The 20361-nt window shown below is 45.9% G+C and overlaps 1 protein-coding gene across 15 annotated transcripts in view; it reads left to right on the plus strand.

Moving 5' to 3' along the window:
* LOC139385186 (tight junction protein ZO-1-like) overlaps positions 1–20361 on the plus strand; it is a 150305-nt gene that overhangs the window by 100870 nt on the left and 29074 nt on the right. For 8 of the 15 annotated variants that reach the window (XM_071130284.1, XM_071130289.1, XM_071130291.1 and 5 more), the window contains 17 exons: positions 794–850; positions 3557–3681; positions 3861–3963; positions 4151–4484; positions 4603–4709; positions 5591–5759; positions 6011–6152; positions 10314–10450; positions 12864–12969; positions 13113–13263; positions 14330–14438; positions 14630–14849; positions 17080–17264; positions 17464–17559; positions 17885–17911; positions 18826–18908; positions 19196–19406. In XM_071130284.1, coding sequence (XP_070986385.1) covers positions 794–850; positions 3557–3681; positions 3861–3963; positions 4151–4484; positions 4603–4709; positions 5591–5759; positions 6011–6152; positions 10314–10450; positions 12864–12969; positions 13113–13263; positions 14330–14438; positions 14630–14849; positions 17080–17264; positions 17464–17559; positions 17885–17911; positions 18826–18908; positions 19196–19406 — 2362 coding nt within the window. The remainder of the gene's footprint in view (positions 1–793; positions 851–3556; positions 3682–3860; positions 3964–4150; positions 4485–4602; positions 4710–5590; positions 5760–6010; positions 6153–10313; positions 10451–12863; positions 12970–13112; positions 13264–14329; positions 14439–14629; positions 14850–17079; positions 17265–17463; positions 17560–17884; positions 17912–18825; positions 18909–19195; positions 19407–20361) is intronic. The other 7 variants (XM_071130285.1, XM_071130294.1, XM_071130296.1 and 4 more) reach the window with 3 other exon arrangements.

Here is a 20361-nt window from a genome sequence, read left to right on the forward strand (position 1 = left end):
GCACTGAGGTCCAGGTAGACCTTCCTCACCTAGAATGAACCTCAAAACAAACGGAAGATGGTCCATCTTTTTATAGCAAACAAATGTTCACTTGCACTGTAAACCAGATTGAATCTGTGTGGGCTGTCTGCTCTGTGCAACACGCGTCTATAATGTTTGCAGATTACACTTCACATTGGTGCTCACAAAAGTGCAAGCAAACACTGTCAGAGTCTCTCACCCCCAGTGATCCAGTAACACGACATGTGGGATACAACGGTAGGCGAAGCTGGTGTGTGTGTGTGTGTGTGTGTGTGTGTGTGTGTGTGTGTGTGTGTGTGTGTGTGTGTGTGTGTGTGTGTGTGAGACACTGCAGTGGTGACGTCCCAGTGGTCTGTGGTTCAGTGTTTGGGGTATAATAGTCCTCAGTCTCTCTCTCTCTCTCTCTGTCCGCTGGGTACCTGGTAAAGAGCATTGCCCTCCAGGCAGCCTCCGCCCCCTCTTCTCTCAGCATGAAACCCAGACCATCAAAAGTGCTCTGCAAACGGAGAGAGCACATGATAAGCTTTTAAAACCGTGACTGAGTATCCAGCCACCCAGAGACACTCCGAGGTCTACCACAAGTTCAATCTCTGTCAGCCTTTAGAAGAAAATCTGTACTTTTTGGAGTATTGTTTTTTACACTGGCACTAAATACATTACCTCCCGTGGACTTTTACCCTGTTTTGGAATGGTGATTATCACAGTGTTAACTGCTTACCCTCATTACCCTAATGATGTTAGTGACACCTCTCTCTCTCTCTCCCTGTCTTAGAGCTCAGCGATGGAGGAAACTGTAATATGGGAACAGCACACAGTGACCCTTCACAGGGTAAGTGTTTACCTCTCTCCTTTACTCTCTCCTTCTCCTCCCCATTCCTATGTAGCCCTCTCCATCCCTACATCATCATCCCTCTCTCTCAGTGCCGGGAAGGCCAGATGCAGGATCAGGAAGTGATGAAACACACAATGGGCCCAGCATACAGATGTCAGGAAGCTGTGGTGAGGAAGAGGGCTATGTAGCGTCCTCTTCCTGTGTGTTTCTCTTCCTGTAGGCAAGCCAGCCCCATGGCTCTCCAGGATCACAGGGAATACTGTATGTTGTGTGGACTACACATGAACTAGTCTGTTAGTGCCTAAAGCTGGGAGTTGCCAGTGACCTCACGATACGATATTATCGCGATACTTTGGTACCGATACGATATGTATTGCGATTCAATACTGTGATTTTATTATGATTTCATGGTCCAAACATATTGCTCACCATGTGTCTGCTGCAGAGGGATGAGAGAGAGCCATGAGAAATGTAGTCATGGAAATAAGTGTGCAAAAGTAACTAAACTAAATAAAACAGTATTACGATATTGTCAAAAAAAGATACGATATATCGCCAAAATAATATCCTGATATCTAACTGTAGCAATTTCTTTTTCTGTCCATCACCATTAGTACCCTATATAAATATTAGCTTTTAAAACATTATTTTTTTTTTAATCCATGGATTTACAACTTTTTTGATTAGAATTCAAATTCGCTGACCAGTGTACAATGTTGGCAATTATTTTTTCTGTCGGGTCTCAACTTCCTGTTGAGAGTTAGAATAGTAAAATACACAAGGTGCAATTTCTGCATGTGGTTGTGCATCAGCAGTGTTTCTCTTGACATGTCATTCACAGTGATGATCGTCACTTGATTTAAATAAATGTTAAATAACCAGACACTGACGATGATTTACAGTTGATGAGAAGCACATTTACTTATTGATATTATTGTGGGTTAGAAAAGTCCTCTTGATTGTTGTTGATCACCTGTAAAAGGTGAGAAACAGTGTTTTAAGAGTGTGATTTGGGAGCAACGGCCGTTGGTTCGGCGGCATACTCTTGTTGTGCGTCTCCCGATTTAATATAGGCTGTTTCTGGTCGTACATTAAGTGATCGAAAGTACACTAAAGTTGACTAATTCAAACGTAAAGGTAGATCATCAGGAATGTGTATGATTATCTTGTATTCCTTGTTTATTGGAGAGGGTTCTGTTCACTTCCTGTTCAGAGAATTGACTGGCAGGTGGGGTGCGTTGGAGCGCATAGTTAATGAATGGTACGGGTAGTGCACTAATAGCTTTTCTCGAGAGGGACATACATGTTCATATCCCCAAAGTCTAGTTATTCATTAAGCATGGCTTAGCACAGTCATTGAGATATGTGCTGGGATATATTCAAGTATTTTTATGATCTGAACGACGTTTAGATTGTTAATTAATTGCTGTGTACAACTGCATAAAACTTGCTTCAAAACAGACACGTTTTCTCTACGCCCCATGGCAAATGTGTAGAATTGCGTGAAACTTGACGTGGGCCCCCTGAACCAAATCTCGCTTAGGGCCCCCGTGGGAGCATGTTTTCAGAAGCTTTGGTCCCAGGAAACAGAGAATTTCTAATTTGGTCCCAGGCTGAAATAGTTTAAGAAACCCCTACACTAGACCATTGGAAAGCAAAACTACTGCAACAGGAGTAGATTCATGACAGTGGTGAAGGCATAACTCTGGCACCACCCGCTCCCTTTCCAAAACCATATTATTATCCCACTTACACTGGTATAGGCCTACCACTTAAATTAGTTTACTCCATGATTGCACTGTGGTAAGCATGCTATTAAGTTTTTTTGTGTTTACACTTTTCAATGACATACACTCTCAGGACTAGACTAGTGAAACAGGTGATGTGTTGACATGGATTATCTCATTGGCTGTCTGGAGGGGTGCAATGTTTAATAACATAACGACCATAGGAGTTGGTTCCACGACACTAACAGATCTGGGACCAGGCTAGAGGCATACAGTCAATGTGTGGTTGTGCCAGCGAGCGGATCACCATCAGGGTTATTATAAGTGTCTCTCCTCTCAGTCTCCAGTCCTGAGTGGCGTCCTGGCCTGGCCATCTGTCAGGAGATCAGGAGTCAGGACAGAGTCAGGCTGGCTGTGATAATGGAGGAAAAAAAGATAATGGAGGCTCCAGTCAGAGGTGACAGACTGACTAGAGAGGAGAGAGACCTGAGAGCAGATCAGATCACTGTGCCAGACACGTCTGTCTGTCTGTCTGTCTGTCTCTCTGTTTCTCTGTCTCTCTCTCTGTCTCTCTCTCTCTCTCTCTCTCTCTCTGTCTCTCTGTCTCTCTCTCTCTCTCTCTCTGTGTGATTTCCAACCATGGTCATAACACACACTAATAATTTTGCTATAGCTAGGCTATATGAAGAGATGGTTGATGATAGCTTCCTTTTGACTTAAATAGAATGACTAGAGTTTAGAGTATCTGTGGGTGTTTTCCTATGTATCGGATCTGCTACGCTATCTGGACTGAGGAAGTATGGGCTATGTAGTCTACTGTGTACAGTATTATGTTCATCAATTGCATTCAGGCAAAAAACTCAGATGGAGGATTTGAAGAAAACATACACTGTTGTCCCAGACCTCATGTCCTCTCCAACTTATGTTGTGTGTGTGTGTGTGTGTGTGTGTGTGTGTGTGTGTGTGATGTGTGCAGGCCCCAGGGTTTGGGTTCGGCATAGCCATCTCAGGGGGCCGGGACAACCCTCACTTCCAGAGTGGTGAGACTTCCATTGTCATCTCCGACGTCCTGAAGGGAGGCCCAGCAGAAGGACTCTTATCGTAAGTGCAGAAAACACTTTCGATGGAGATTTTCTGTGAGCCTGATTTTTAGTTCAGGACGAGCCTTAATCTGTGTCTGGGTAACCAGCCCTATATGTTACCGCTATGGTCTTGATTTGGGAGTGGTCAATGTAGATCCTGACCGGGATTGAGCCTCCTTGTTTCTCTTCTCCTTCCAGGGAAAATGACCGTGTGGTAATGGTCAACGCAGTGTCCATGGACAACGTAGAGCATGCGTACGCAGTGCAGCAGCTTCGGAAGAGTGGAAAGAACGCAAAAATAGTGAGTTGTTGTATTCCTCAGGGGAATGAACAACAGGCTAACCTTAACGTTATGGCCCTCGGCAAATACATTCCTCTTCTATGAATGTCACCCCAGGGATTTAGACACGTTTCTCACTTCATTGAGTTGATAAGAGGTCATTTGAGGTGGTTGAGAATGGCATTATGTTCCTTTCTTTCCCCCACAGACGATCCGAAGAAAACGAAAGGTTCAGATCCCGGTGTCTCGCCCGGGGGACAGGGAGACTATGTCCGAGCACGAGGAAGAGGACACTGATGAAGACGATGGTTACGAGCAGCACAGCGGCCGCAGCGGGCCCACCAGCGCCTATGGCGCGGCGAGCGGCGGCACAGCCAGCAGGCGGACGAATGACCGCGAGCGTGAACGCAGCAACAGCAGCCGGCGGGAACACAGTGCCTCGCGAGAGAGGAGCATCTCACCCCACTCTGGCCGATCCCAAGGCTCCTCTACACCGTCCCGCCCAGCCAAAGTCACCCTTGTCAAGTCCCGCAAGAATGAAGGTGGGCGCCGCAATGTCCAGCTTAGGTCTTTCTTTTGCGTTGTCAGTTTGACCCTACAGTTTAAGGTGTGGTATTGCACAGGGCTCCGCTAATATTGTTTTGTTTTTGTTGTTCAAAGTAGAGTATGGTCTGCGTTTGGCCAGCCACATCTTTGTGAAGGACATCTCCCCAGAGAGCCTGGCAGCACGGGACGGAAACATCCAGGAGGGAGACGTGGTGCTGAAGGTGAGAACTAGAGACATGATGGGGCTGGTCGTTATGCACGATGACCTGGAGTGGGAATGCCACCGGTTCAAATCCTGGGACGGGCACTCAAAGAAACGGGAACTGAGATGCAGAGCAGAAATATACTAAGCATACCACTTCCCATGAGGCAATATTTTGGGCATGCATTCACTAATAAGCTAGTGTGAGTATTGGAAGGTTGCCAGGGCCTCACAAAGAGTTAGAGAGGGGAGGGATATACAATGTCACACCTTCACACGAACTTCATCAACACAACACATTGTTTCACTGTGACATCTAGTCATTCTAGCCTTCTCTGTTTTATATGTCCCCTCTGAGAGAGATGCCTGTAATGTGAGTTCAAAGTTCATTAGTGTGCTTCTCAGTAACCAAGCATTCCATGCATTCCATCACTCTCTTTGGTTCCTGACTAGTCGGTCGCTGATGGGAAAGATCTACCTCATCACAAGAATGTAGACCCTGGATTCTGACTGTCCTATGTTCAAAAAAAGTCCTTGTATAGATCTCAAGTCTTACAAGTGTAGTAACTATGAAAGCGTGTACAGGAAAGAGGGATAACGTGTGGTTGTGGGACTTTAGCCTTCCTGTATAAACATTTAAACAAGTGGTGATTTCACTTTTATGCGATATTGTATGATGGTATGTTCAATCTCTCACAGCAAGTGACCATATGTAAAGCACTGAGCATGTGAAACATTTGCTAAAGCATAGCAGACATTTTTAAACGTCATTATATATCTTTTACTCCATGGACAGGTATGGCTTTGGCGTATGTGTGCTGTTACACGAGTCCAAAGTTAAACTGTACAATGATGAGAATTAATCCTTCCTTAAACAGCCTCTCTTTTTTTTTCTCCCAGATTAACGGCACAGTGACCGAAAACCTGTCATTAATAGATGCTAAGAAGCTGATCGAGAGGTCAAAGGGCAAGTTAAAGATGGTGGTGCAGAGAGACGACAGAGCCACGTTGCTCAACATCCCCGATATGGACGACAGCATTCCCTCCGGCAACAACTCAGACCGAGACGGTGAGATGGAGCTCTGTGCATTCTCTACAGGACGGTAACCTCAGTTAATCTCGTGTTTTAACAACCTCATATTGATTAACACCGTTTTGTTTAGCTCACAATATGGCATGATTTTATGAGGGTGCAATTTCCCAGAGGTATCTGAAAAGGAAAACTTACCACTTAATCCTTTTCCTACTGATTTCTCTCTCTTTTTCAATCTCTTTTTCAATGGTTCAATCGCTATACTAAACACCACTTTGCTCTAACAGACATTTCAGAAATTCATTCACTGACCTCAGACCATTCCTCTCGATCCCATGATCGAGCACGGGGCAGTCGATCTCGCTCCCCTACCCGGTCTGAGCCCTCGGACCCCTCCCGACACTCACCACGGCAGATCAGCAATGGCAGGTAAAGAAAACACACACGCTACACACACACACACACACACACACACACACACACACACACACACACACACACACACACACACATTACACAATCGTCATGGGACAGCTGTCATACACATCACACAGACACCCACAGCGCTGCAACTCAAGCCTCATCGTGCATCATGTTAAAGCCCATAAGTGGTTAGTTAGTGTTAATCACCAGCACTTCTAGAGGGCTGTGTATAAATCAATTGATAATGAAGACACAGGATGAATAGAACAGAAATATGTGACTCTATGACCCCAGCAGTGCCATAATGACCTGCTGTAAGGGTCAGAGGTCACAGAGAGGCAGAGGAGAGGATATTGATGCTTTTCCACATCGATGTCCCATCCCCTGCACCGCTCCCTATAGCTCACCATATAGTCTCCCTATATACAGTGTCCATAATAACTCATCACAACCTAAAGGAAACCACCAGCCTGGAATGGGCCAGAGCCTCAGTCAGTACAATGATAACTATATATTTGATAAACTGTCTAAATATTAACATGTGCCTCATTTCTCCCATTTTCCCAGTCATTTGAATGTCTTGTTTCTTTCCTCTGTTGCACAATTTTCTCTTTCGATCTCCTCAGTTGGAGGCTAAAGTAAGTTTGTGTGGAAAGCAGTGGAGAGATGCAGTAACCGGCTTTGACAGACATTAAGTAGTGGCGACTGGCTTGCCTGCATAGCTGCCTGCGTAGCTGACTAAGTAGATAGTCGCTAGACAGAGAAGTAGACCAGTAGATGAGTTGCCTTGACTGAGCGCGGCTTGACAGTTCCTCTCAGATTGGACAGGAGGCTTGGCGCTGTTAGCCGGGCTGACTGTATGTAGTGTGTTGACGCCAGAGGGGCTGGAGGGAGGGATAGAGCTGTGGAAGGAAAGGCTGCTGCTGGTTTCTGATCACACGGCCTGCCTGCCGTATCACAGCAATTAACCAGGATGAGAATGGATTGCCCAGATGGAGCTCGTGTGTCGAGCGGAAAGGCTCTGAGCCCTGGAGGAGAGGGTCTGTAGAGAGAAAGCCCTGGATTCAAAACGAAACACAACACAACTCAAGTCAAGTGTTCTGCTTCCAAACTCTACCATGTCCTCTATTCCCTTTCCTGGTTTGGCTATTTCTGCTGCAGAGCACACGTATGGAGGGTCAGATACCTGAAAAGGCCCTACTCATTTCAGATTCTGCCAGCATTGGTTCTGTCCTTTTTGAATCGCAGTGAACAGTCCTTTTTATTTGACAGAGATTTGACATACATTTAGCATCCCGTAGCCCCCTGTAGTTGCTGAGCACTCTGTGTTTGTACCTGTCTTTAGCTCCCTCCTCAGTGCTGCTGTAGGGTTTTGTAGACATCCTGATATGATGGCGTTAATGCAAATAAGCAGCTGTAGCATTGATCTGAAATGGGAAAACTGACAGCCGGTTGGTTGGTACTTCGTAGCGGTACTGGTCTCTCCTCAATGCTCTGGGTCTTAACCCCAAGCCCTGTCAACCCATATGGAATCAGATGAATGGCAAATCAACAACTCCATGGAAAACTTAGTACCCACTTGAGGCAGTGGAGAACATTGTGTAATGGCATTAAAGTCAATTCGTCATCAGAGGCTGGGATTAATGAATGCCTGGCTAGATAGATGCTAGGTATCTGGAGGGACCAATTGTTAGTGATTTACAGCTGCCTGTTTGTCACCAAGCCACTCCAGTAACCAATTGCCGTAAATCAGCCCCAATATAACTGTCAACAATACTGTGGAATAACAATTCTTGTCTCAATGCAGGAACGCAGGGACATTCTTACACAGAATACTCCCACTGTAAGTGTCACAATGTCACAAAAACACCCTGCCAGTAGTTGTTGAGACCATCCTAGAGTTTAGGCTAGTACTTAGTTTAGTACTACTGATCTACGTCGCTCTTTCTGTCTTGTTTTCTTTCCAGAGTTAGCCTTTAGGTTTGGGGATTTTGAATTGGCGTTACTTGTCTTTGTGTACATACACAATGAGTAGCATAATATATGTTGTATTCCTGAGCCTTGAGCACTTTGTTTGAATGTTGGTAGTCTAGTTCTAAGCCAATGTCAGTCAAGAGGGACTAAATGGTGAGTGTCAGCAGGGATTGGCTATAACCAGACCAGTATGCATGCAGTAGTCATCACAGTATGTATTAGCTATGCAGGAGGCCAGGCAGGAATTTGACACGCTTCCCACAGAGATTTGCCCCAGAATCAGACGGTTCACAGAGTTGAGGTTTTCTCTATAGTTAAATGTTTCTCTTGTCCCTGTGAGAAACCATTCCCTAATATGGAATCAGGTCGTCATTGTAATCAAGACTTGACTAATTGACTTACCTGTATAAATAAAGGTGAAATAAAAAACGTCTTTGTGAAAGTACCTCATTGAACTGTGAAAATGTTAGTTAGCCTCCTGCATTTGGTTTTGTAAGGGATTTTCCTCAAATAACACAATAAAAAAAGCTGTGCAACTGTCCCATTTTAGATGGATGTTTTGACAGGGGTCTGTGGGAATTAAAAAATAAAGGTATCCCTCTTTGCATGATGCAAAGCACATTTTATCACAACAAGATTATTGTGTTGCGATGTCCATTTATACAGCGTAACCTTAGATTGATGCCACAGGAGGAAATAAGAAACAGATTGCAGATTTGTGCTTTGGTCCTTGTGTACTGTTGTGTTTCGAAAAGGAGAGAAAGGAGGGAGGGAGGCAAGGTGAAAGCAGTACGTAGGGATTTATGTTTAGTTGATATGCTGCCTCCAGGACAGGGCAGGGAGGACAGGTGCGGTGCCAGGACAGGCCAACAGGCCCTTTCTGACTGACGGACGGACAGACAAATAGACAGGCGATTATAGCTTTGTTGAAATTCATCCCTTGCAACGCAGACTGCCCTGCAGCCCTTTTTAATGTCTTTATCTCCACATTCCCTAATGCACTCTGAACTTTAAACACATTATCTGGAATTCCACTGTTGAATAATTGTAATGGGAGACGTTTGATGGAGTGTTTTCATTTGTTCTCACAAAGACAGGAAATGGAATACTAGAAATGCAAGGGTCACCATTTCACTTTTCAAGCCAACACGTTTTGCTGTTGTTTGAGTCTGGTTTTGTCTTTGGGACGTGAGTGCATGTTATCCTGTTAAAGTCCTGTGTGAGGGAGAGTGAGTGAGCGCTGGGTCTAAGATGGGGACACAGTCAGGCTGTAGTGCAGCTTACCACTTAATTTGTCCCGTGTAAAAAGCTGCTGGATGCCAGCTTCGGGGTCACGTGACCAGGCTGGAATTCGCCCATTGTTCTTAGAAACAGCCGAGTAGAGCTGCAGAGACGGAGCACGGCATTCACACATCTGATCTGAACACTCAGTGCCTGGCTGCCGTGAGCTGGGACTGGCTCTGGCAGGTATACAACACTGCTGCTGTGGTTTGGTTAGAAGGTTGAGAAGGGAAATGGAATGAATCATTTGTAATGCACACAGTTCTCAATCAAAACATTTTAGAAAGATTTCTGCTTCGGTATGACTGATTTAGTGTTTCTGGTCTCTGTGTGGTTGTTAGTGATACTGTAGGGTTGAGAGGACAGTCTCTAGACCACACAGCTGAAAGCACCTGGAGTCTGCTCTGCTGCTGATGCAGTCAATGCCGAGGTGAAACCAGGGCCAGCAGAGACTAGGTCCTGACCCTATTAATATAGTTTGAGAGGAAGACAGCCGTCCTTTTTAACTGCTTATAGTTTTAGCCGTTCTTGACTGTTCCTAATGCCTTATCACTCATTCCATGCTGTGATGTCAGTAATACGGCGCTCTCATAACAACACACACAGATCACACACACTCCATCACCGTAGCTACGTCCCAGGGCTAAAACAGCAGGACCTTCCCCACACAGCCTGTGCAGGAAGCTCTGTTATTAGTTTTATAGAACAGAACCCCTCTGTGGAGATGGTGCAGAGGTCATGCTACATTGTTTTGTCTCCTATACTTTATATTTTTTAATTAGACTCGGGGTTCATCCATCTACCTTTCTGTTCTCTCTTCATAATTGCTAGCATTCTTCATCTCACTGTGTAGGCCTACAAAGGAAATAATGAACAAACCCAAAATAAATAATCAACTGTTTCTTTTTCTAGCCACAGAAGTCGAGATGAGGAGAGGATTTCCAAGCCCGGGGTGATGTCGACTCCTGTTAAAGGTTCCCAGGAGGCCCTAATCCAGGCCATCAGCGTCCAGCCACTGGCCAGAGAGGACAAACTGCCCCCGCTGCCAGGTCAGTCAGGGCCCCTGCTGCCTCCACAGCTGCCTCCACCTGTCTAACTGCCTGAACCAAAACAGGCCTTGACACTCCTCTGTACTGTGCCTATCCCTCTCTGCTTCCCCCTCTCCTCTGCCCTGGATTGGAATGAGCTCTGTACTCCTTGTCCCACATATCAGAAAAGCCCAGTCCATAGTACTCTAGTCCATTCCTCTAGTGCAGCCTTTCTTAAAGTATGGGTCCCGACCCAAAGTGGGTCACGGACATGTTAATGGTGGGTTGTGACATGTCAGAGTAAAAACTATATATATTTATTATTTAAATATATCTATATATATTTAAATAATATACATGTGTATATATATTATTTAAATATATTTTATTTATTTATGAACACAGTCGGGGTCTGAACTTACTGTTGAGAGTTAGAATAGTATAATTCACAAGGTGCAATTTTGAAATTAATTTGTGCATCAGCAATTTTTCTCTTTTGTCAGTCACTGACAGTCACTCAATTAGCCATGTCAGCTACCAATTGTTTTTATTGCTAGGTTAGTCTAGCCAGCTATCTACAGTAAACTTGTAATCATGAACCAGAGGAGGCTGCTGGGAGGAGCTATAAGAGGATGGGCTCATTGATATGGCTGGAATGGAATAAATGGAACAGTATCAAACATATGGAAACCACATCATTCCACGTCATTCCAGACATTACAATGAGTCATACCTCGTATAGTTCCTCCCACCAGCCTCCACTGTCATAAACGAATACCGACCAGACACACAGGGCACGTGACCAGGGGCCTTGACCTCCAGGGGGCCCCCATTGATTTTGTTTGTCACTGTCACTCAAATATCATATTAACATGGCATAAGTAATGGCAAAATATGTAGAATTGCATGAAAGTAGCTTTAAAACTTCAAAGATTTCTCTACACCCCATGGCAAAAATGTGTAGAATTGCAGGAAATTCAGTTTAAAATGTTCTCTCCAATGTGAAGAGGGGGGCCACTAAAATACACTACATGACTAAAAGTATGTGGACACCTGCTTATCGAACATCTCATTGCAAATTCATGGGCATTAATATGGAGTTGTTCCCCCCTTTGCTGCTGTAACAGCCTCCACTCTTCTGGGAAGGCTTTCTACTAGATGTTGGAACATTTCAGGGTCTTGATTCCATTCAGCCACAACAACATTAGAGAGGTTGGGCTTTGATGTTGGGCGATTAGGCCTGACTCGCAGTCGGTGTTCCAATTCATCCCAAAGGTGTTCGATGGGGTTAAGGTCAGGGCTCTGTGCAGGCCAGTCAAGTCTCCCACACCATCTCAACAAACCATTTCTGTATGGACCTCACTTTGTGCACTGGGGCATTGTCATGCTGAAACAGGAAAGGGCCTTCCCCAAACTGTTGCCACAAATTTGAAACCAGAGAATTGTCTAGAATATCATGGTATGATGTAGTGTTAAGATTTCCCTTCACTGGAGCTATGGGACCTAGCATGAACCATGAAAAACAGCCCAGACCATTATTCCTCCTCCACCAAACCTTACAGTTGGCACTATGCATTCGGGCAGGTAGCGTTCTCCTGGCATGGTTCTCAAGAGAACGTGTTTTTTTCTCCAGAGAACGTGTTTTCACTGCTCCAGAGTCCAATGGCGGCGAGCTTTTCACCTCTCCAGCGGATGCTTGGCATTGCGCTTGTTGATCTTAGACTTGTGTGCGGCTGCTCGGCCATGGAAACCAATTTCATAAGGCTCCCGACAAACCGTTCTTGTGCTGACATTGCTACCAGAGGCAGTTTGGAACTCACTAGTGCATGTTGCAACCGAGGACAGACGTTTTTACGTGCTTCAGCACTCGGCGGTCCCGTTCTGTGAGCTTTTGTGGCCTACCACTTCGCGGCCGAGCCGTTGTTGCTCCTAGATGTTTCCACTTCACAATAACAGCACTTAAAGGTGGCATTCTATGACTGTGCCACTTTGAAAATCACTGAGCTCTTCAGTAAAGGCCATTCTACTGCCAATGTTTGTCTATGGAGATTGTATGGCTGTGTTCTCAATTTTATACACCTGTCAGCTACGGGTGTGGCTGAAATAGCCAAATCCACTAATTTGAAGGGCTGTCCATCCATATACTTTTGTGTATATATAGTTTATTTTGCCCGTGAGGCCTGGGGGCCCCTCAAACCAAATCTCCCGAAAGGGGTCATGCTTTCATGAGCTTGGGTCCCAGGAAAACAGAGTTTCTCATGAAGCCCTGCTCTAGTGTTACGTAATGTTGACCTATTCCCGTATCTATTTCAACTTAACTCAGGTAGTGATAATCTTTACATTCACATTCCAGGTCAGTGTGTTTACATGTGTGTGTGATCATACTATCAGTATGTGACCAAAGTGTGTGTGTGTGTGTGTGTTGGTCCTGTAGAACCAAAGCCAGTGTATGCCCAGCCTGGCCAGCCTGATGTGGACCTGCCAGTCAGCCCCTCTGACGCCCCAGTGCCCAGCGCTGGTCATGATGACAGCATCCTCAGGTAACCCTCAGTCCTCCTGTTAAAGCCATGTTATTATTTCCATTTATTTCAGTACCGTGTTATTTGCTGATTTGTAATCGCTCCCTGTAGAACAGTAGTGTCTCTAAACGTCTGTTTGTGTATGATGCCCACTCCCCATGCAGGCCGAGTATGAAGCTGGTGAAGTTTAAGAAGGGGGAGAGTGTTGGCCTGAGGCTGGCCGGAGGGAACGACGTGGGCATCTTTGTAGCCGGAGTCCTGGAGGACAGCCCAGCTGCCAAGGAAGGTCTGGAGGAAGGAGACCAGATTCTCAGGGTAAGAAGTTTATCTCAAACAGTAATAACTTCTTTAAACATTTTATTATTATTAGCTGTTGGGTATGATTGTCACATTTTTGTCAACAAGGCCATTGTAAAGTTTTCTCTTTTGAAAGTGCGCAGGATGTGTGGTTTGACGTGTTCTTTTCCCACAGTAGATAAAGGGTATGTTCTGTACTAGCTGGAGAACATCTGCTGTAGTTCTGGTAACGGTCTAATCGCTGCCCACGCTTAGTTGGAAACACTTTGTGAAACTATGTGACCCACTAGCCTTGTGTTACTGTGTGGTCGCTGGTCATAGTGATGTTAGATAGAAAATGGTGATTACGGTGGATCAGTCTGAGGTCATCGCCTGGCTCTTCTCTTCTCTGTCTTTCCTTTGTTTACTCTGAACCGCACAATAGAGGTCGTTGTTGTTGTTCTCAGGCCCTGTCTGAAGTATTGTTGATGGAAGTCCCCTCTGATATCAGAGTTGGATTCATTTAATCATGTTTATCACTAGCCACACATTTTAACGAAACACACCATGCTTTGTGTTCCTCCCACACCACAGTAAGGGTCAAGGTGGTATGTGTGGAGGGCTAACTCCTCCTCTTTGCTAGCCTCCCTCCCTGCTGTACAAACACATCTCTAGACTCTGTGCGATTCCCTATGAGTGGGCTTCCAGGATTGTGTCCCAAATGGCACCCTTTTCACTATATAGTGCACTACTTTTGACCTCTTCACTATGTAGGGAAAGGTAGTGCACTATAGATAATAGGGTGCTGTTTCAGACACAGCCCAGGATGTTGTTTTCCACCCCTGGGCAGGGAGCCTGTGAGTGTTTCCTGGCCTTCACAGTGTGACTAGTTGAGATAAAGACTTGAAGTCTCCTTTCTGAGGAGGATAAAGGTTGTTCTCTATGATTCAACCCCATGTGTTCCTGGTTCAAACGCTGGCTCTGCAGCAGGGTAAATAAACGTGGTATTGTGCTGGGGACTGCAGGGGTTGAGGTGGGGAAGTAGACTGGCCTGAACCCTGGAGCGCTGAAAGTCTCTGTTCTTCTCTCGCCCTCCTCTCTGTAGGTAAATAACGTAGACTTTGCTAACATCATCCGAGAGGAGGCTGTGCTGTTCCTCCTAGACCTTCCCAGGGGTGAAGAGGTCACCATTCTGGCCCAGAAGAAGAAGGATGGTGAGTAACATGGGGGGGACAACAGATGTTAGATAAATGAACGTTGCGATCTTGACCGGGTCAGAGAGAGTAAAGGTTTGAGTTTGCACAGAAACACGCATTTTAAGTTAACCTGGTTACATGTGAACTGTACACACACGTTCAATTGTATAGCTGAACATTTATCCCTACTTAATTTCTTCTTCTACCAGTTTACCGTCGGATAGTGGAGTCGGATGTGGGCGACTCGTTCTACATCCGAACCCACTTTGAGTATGAGAAGGAGTCTCCGTATGGCCTGAGCTTCAACAAGGGAGAGGTGTTCCGTGTAGTGGACACCCTCTACAACGGCAAGCTGGGCTCCTGGCTCGCCATACGCATTGGCAAGAACCACCAGGAGGTGGAGAGAGGCATCATCCCCAACAAGAACAGGTAGAATACAGGAGAGAGGCATCATCCCCAACAAGAACAGGTAGAATACAGGAGAGAGGCATCATCCCCAACAAGAACAGGTGGAATACGGGAGAGAGACATCATCCCCAACTAGAACAGGTAGAATACAGGAGAGAGACATCATCCCCAACAAGAACAGGTAGAATACAGGAGAGAGACATCATCCCCAACAAGAACAGGTAGAATACAGGAGAGAGACATCATCCCCAACTAGAACAGGTAGAATACAGGAGAGAGACATCATCCCCAACAAGAACAGGTGGAATACAGGAGAGAGACATCATCCCCAACAAGAACAGGTGGAATACAGGAGAGAGACATCATCCCCAACAAGAACAGGTAGAATACAGGAGAGATGCATCATCCCCAACAAGAACAGGTAGAATACAGAAGAGAGACATCATCCCCAACTAGAACAGGTAGAATACAGGAGAGAGACATCATCCCCAACAAGAACAGGTGGAATACAGGAGAGAGACATCATCCCCAACAAGAACAGGTAGAATACAGGAGAGATGCATCATCCCCAACAAGAACAGGTGGAATACGGGAGAGAGACATCATCCCCAACTAGAACAGGTAGAATACAGAAGAGAGACATCATCCCCAACAAGAACAGGTGGAATACGGGAGAGTGACATCATCCCCAACTAGAACAGGTAGAATACAGGAGAGATGCATTATCCCCAACTAGAATAGGTAGAATACAGGAGAGATGCATCATCCCCAACAAGAACAGGTGGAATACGGGAGAGTGACATCATCCCCAACAAGAACAGGTAGAATACAGGAGAGATGCATTATCCCCAACTAGAATAGGTAGAATACAGGAGAGATGCATCATCCCCAACTAGAACAGGTAGAATACAGGAGAGATGCATTATCCCCAACTAGAACAGGTAGAATACAGGAGAGATGCATCATCCCCAACAAGAACAGGTAGAATACAGGAGAGAGACATCATCCCCAACAAGAACCGGTAGAATACAGGAGAGAGACAACATCCCCAACTAGAACCAGTAGTGTAGAGTTCAGCAGACCCTACTCTGTGGAGAGGGTAAGGTAGCTAGGGGGGGGGTCGACGGGATTAGTCAAATAAGACACCAGCAGCCTTGCTGTCGGTGTAGAGATGGTAAACAACAACCCTAACATAAGATGATGAACTAGGCTGTGTAAAGTAGGACACGTTAACATCACCCCTAGTCTCAATTACACAGGTGACAACTGTTCTAGTGAGAAGGCATTTTCACTATGAGTCCTGTGAGGGTAGGAGACTATCTATTCATAATGAAACAGCAGATTGACAGAGTCCCTGTTGGAGTCTAGGCCTGGCCTGACCTACAGCCCCTGGCTATGTTTAGAGGGAGAGAGGCATTCCACACCATGGTGCAGACAGGGGAACCTCACAGTGCTCCCAACATACCAGCGTGACACAATATTTGTCACATGCATATGTTAACGTAACCATTATACTCGGTGCACCGTGGCTACTCAGCCACGTTGTGTCCCTGGCCATGCCTGTGTCCTCTTCAGTCAAATGTTTACTGAATTCTAGGTTATGTAAAGGTATAGAAGTATTTCAGAATAGAATAGAGGTGGCCTAACGAGTGGTGCAGTGGTCTAAGGCACTGCATCGCAGTACTAGCTGTGCTGCTAGAGATCCTGGTTTGAGTCCACCCACCCACCCGCGACCAGGAGACCCATGGGGCGGCGCACAATTGGCCCAGCGTCGTCCGGGTTAGGGGAGGGTTTGGCCGGCCGGGATGTGCTTGTCCCATCGCGCTCTATCGACACCTGTGGCGGTCCGGGCGCCGTGCACGCTGACATTGTCGCCAGGTGTATGGTGTTTTCTTCCGACACATTGGTGCGGCTGGCTTCCAGGTTAAGCGGGCAGCGTGTCAAGAAGCAGTGCTGTTGGCAGGGGTCGTGTTTCGGAGGACGCATGACTCTCGACCTTGGCCTCTCCCGAGTCCGTACGGGAGTTGCAGCGATGGGACAAGACTATAACTAGCTATTCGATACTACGAAATTGGGGAGAAAATAAATAAATAAGAATCGAGGTAAGTTGTATAGAATAACAGGGCTGTAAATGAGTCATTAACTGCACAAATTAAAAAATTAACTGAGGACATGTTCGCAGTTTCCATTGAAATCCAATCATTGAATCCATTGCCTGTTGCCTGACACCACTCTGTTCCCCCTCCCACAGGGCAGAGCAGTTGTCCAGTGTGCAGTACACCCTCCCCAAAACGCCAGGGGGTGACAGGGCTGACTTCTGGAGGTTCCGTGGTCTGCGGACCTCCAAGAGGAACCTGAGGAAGAGCAGAGAGGACCTGTCTGCCCAGCCGGTCCAGACCAAGTTCCCTGCCTATGAGAGGGTGGTGCTGAGAGAGGGTAGGTGATATCCAGAGCAGAGTCCATGGAAACATCACAATACCTAAACTAGCTTACCACTGAGAATGCTTTCCCAGTACATTGCTTCAATCTAAAAGTGTAGAAATGGGAATGCAGCCATGTGTTTGTTGCCTACAAATTCGGCCTTGAGAGGGGTTGATACTGTCAAATATGGTGTTTTGTGTCTTCTGTTATCCAGCTGGGTTCCTAAGGCCTGTGGTGATCTTTGGGTCAATCGCAGACGTGGCACGAGAGAAGCTGGCCAGAGAGGAGCCTGACCTGTTTGAGCTGGCCAGTGAGTAGCCTTTAGCTAGCCATTAGTAGCCATCTCACTGTCTGTCTCAGCCGTGTCTCACACACACACACACACAGCTGGAGTAACACAGTGCTTAGAGCAGCTCTGTGTTAGAGACTAGAGGGCGCCCTCATCTGCCTACTCCAGGTCCACTTGAGGGAGTAGCTAGCATCTTTAGCATGTAGTGTTAATTCTAACACCCTCGACAGTATTGAATTTCAATTTTCCTAAGTGCACTACTCCAAAATCCACATGTAAAGTGATTCCAGCCCTGGACGTATTTTGCGTAACCTATATCTCTGTAAACCTTGTATTTTCTTTTCAGAAACACAGCAACATGAAGGAGTGGAAAGTATGTCATGAAGTGCATCAACTTGTTTGTATCAGTGCTAATTCATGCTAGTTAGCTAGGTGGTAGCCTACCCTCTGTACCGTAGATGTGTTTTCTGTAGTTGGTCATGTGTGGCCTGTTTCAGCCTGTAGGGAGGTTGTGGAATGACTGAATATAGCTAGTTATAGAGCATGTACCCATGGCAGTCAAAATCCTATAGATAATAAGCTGCATACATAACAGTACTAGTCTTCATTATTAATTCCCAAGCCCCTAATGTCTGTGTGCGGACAACACCATAATCTGTACTTAAAATTTCAACTTTTACATTTGATTGGAGACGATGCCTTATGACATTGGTGTGTTTATGACTGGAATTGTAAGGGCTAGTGATGTTAGCACTCTGCAATTTAGAATGCTGCTTTTGTAGAGTTGAGTGGTGAAAGATAAGAGGCCATTTCTGCGCCAGATCCTGTGATAAGTGTTGAGTTCTGTGTAGTGAAACTGCACCCAGGTCAGCTGGCCTCTCGAAGGGTCATTACCTTATGTTGGCAGATAGACCGATAAGGCCAGGCTAGCCATGTTTAAATAATTAACCTTTTTAGAACATTCCTGCTTAACTCCCCTGACTTTTATATTCATTTTTAAATTTGAATCATGAATCTATTTGAAATGATTCCCTATCTTCTTGTATGTGCATTATCCCACTTCAATGCTTTTCACACATGTAACACATTTCCTGCATTACGGATTATACTGTACTGTAATGTCTGTAGTTGCACGCGCACATTCATAATGACACGACCTCCTATTTTACGTTTTGAAATGTGCTTAAGGCATATTGCATGCATTAGGGTGAAGGTAATGAGCTGAGATGTATAGTGAGCTCTGCAGTAATATGACACTGTAACACTGTCCCTTCTCTCCCTCTGCAGAGAGTGAGCCCAAAGATGCAGGAAAAGACCAGCGGAGCTCTGGGATCATTCGCCTCCACACTATTAAACAGATCATTGACCGGGTGAGTGAGACTACTTAATACACGGATACGCATGCACACACAAACACACGCGCATGCACTCACAGACAGATCCCCTCTTATAACACATATAGTACACACACACACACATCCATAGGTAGACTCATCCATGGCTCACTACTGCTCTCTGGTGTTCATTGAATTATGAACGTTTTTAATTGACCAATATATGAAAAATATAGTCTAAAACAGCAGTCTGAGCAAACCTTTTAGTGTTCGTATTTAGATCAGATATTCATTATTTCTTTATGGGGGTGGGGTGTCCTTAGGACCGGCATGCTGTGCTGGACATCACCCCCAACGCTGTGGACCGTCTGAACTACGCCCAGTGGTACCCCATCGTGGTGTTCCTCAACCCGGACAGCAAGCAGGGCGTCAAGACCATGAGAACCAGGCTGTGCCCCGAGTCCAGGAAGTCAGCCAGGAAACTCTACGAGAGAGCCCTCAAACTGAGGAAGAACAACCACCACCTCTTCACCAGTGAGTTTCTATGAGAGGGAGGGGAAGAGAGAAATAGTGAGTGGGAGGTAGGGAGAGATGGAGTTGTCAGGAGTGAGAGAGGCTAGGGCTGCGTGCTGTACTGTAGTGTGGACCAGGGGCGCAACTTTGGTTTTAATCCAGTCGGATTAATACTCCAAACAGCCTACCCGACCGCTCGGAGGCGTCCGCATGGTCCTAAAGCACACCGTTACCTCGTTTTGTATCGCATTCCAATGATAAAACTGGTGCGGACAAAAATGTAATTTCAGAATGTGGGGGGGACATGTCCCCCGTCCCCCGCAGGCAGGGCTGCTCAGGGCTCCGAGCTAACCTCCCACAGGACCCCAGCCGTCATTACCCTTTCCCTGCACGGCCCTGCCCCGTATGAAATGGGAGGCGTCTCTTCATTTTATTTAGCGTCTGCTGGCAATAAAGAGAGAGACCCCAGGATAGCAGAGAGCACAGACAGCCTCTCCTTTCCCATCCATGTTGAGTTACTCCCTTATTCCACATGGGTCTATAGATAAAGCACTGCCTGGTATTTTTAGAACAAGCCTAGAGAGAGCGAGAGAGAGAGAGAACAACAGAGAAGTGTCACCTGTGGTATTTGTGTAAGGTCAAACAGATTGACATCTGCCAGGCAGCGCTATAGACATGAGTGTTGTTGGACTCATGACAGCTCATAGATACAACAGTGGTAATATAATGCTTACACACCGCAACAACCTGTGCTTACACACCGCAACAACCGGTGCTTACACACCGCAACAACCGGTGCTTACACACCGCAACAACCTGTGCTTACACACCGCAACAACCAGTGCTTACACACCGCAACAACCAGTGCTTACACACCGCAACAACCGGTGCTTACACACCGCAAGAAATCTGGGGTGATACTAGAAATAAGCTTTTCCCCTCATGTAGAACAATAATGAATCATCAATATCTGAAT

Source organism: Oncorhynchus clarkii, chromosome 26 (genome assembly GCF_045791955.1).
Source record: "Oncorhynchus clarkii lewisi isolate Uvic-CL-2024 chromosome 26, UVic_Ocla_1.0, whole genome shotgun sequence".
Lineage (NCBI taxonomy): Eukaryota > Metazoa > Chordata > Actinopteri > Salmoniformes > Salmonidae > Oncorhynchus > Oncorhynchus clarkii.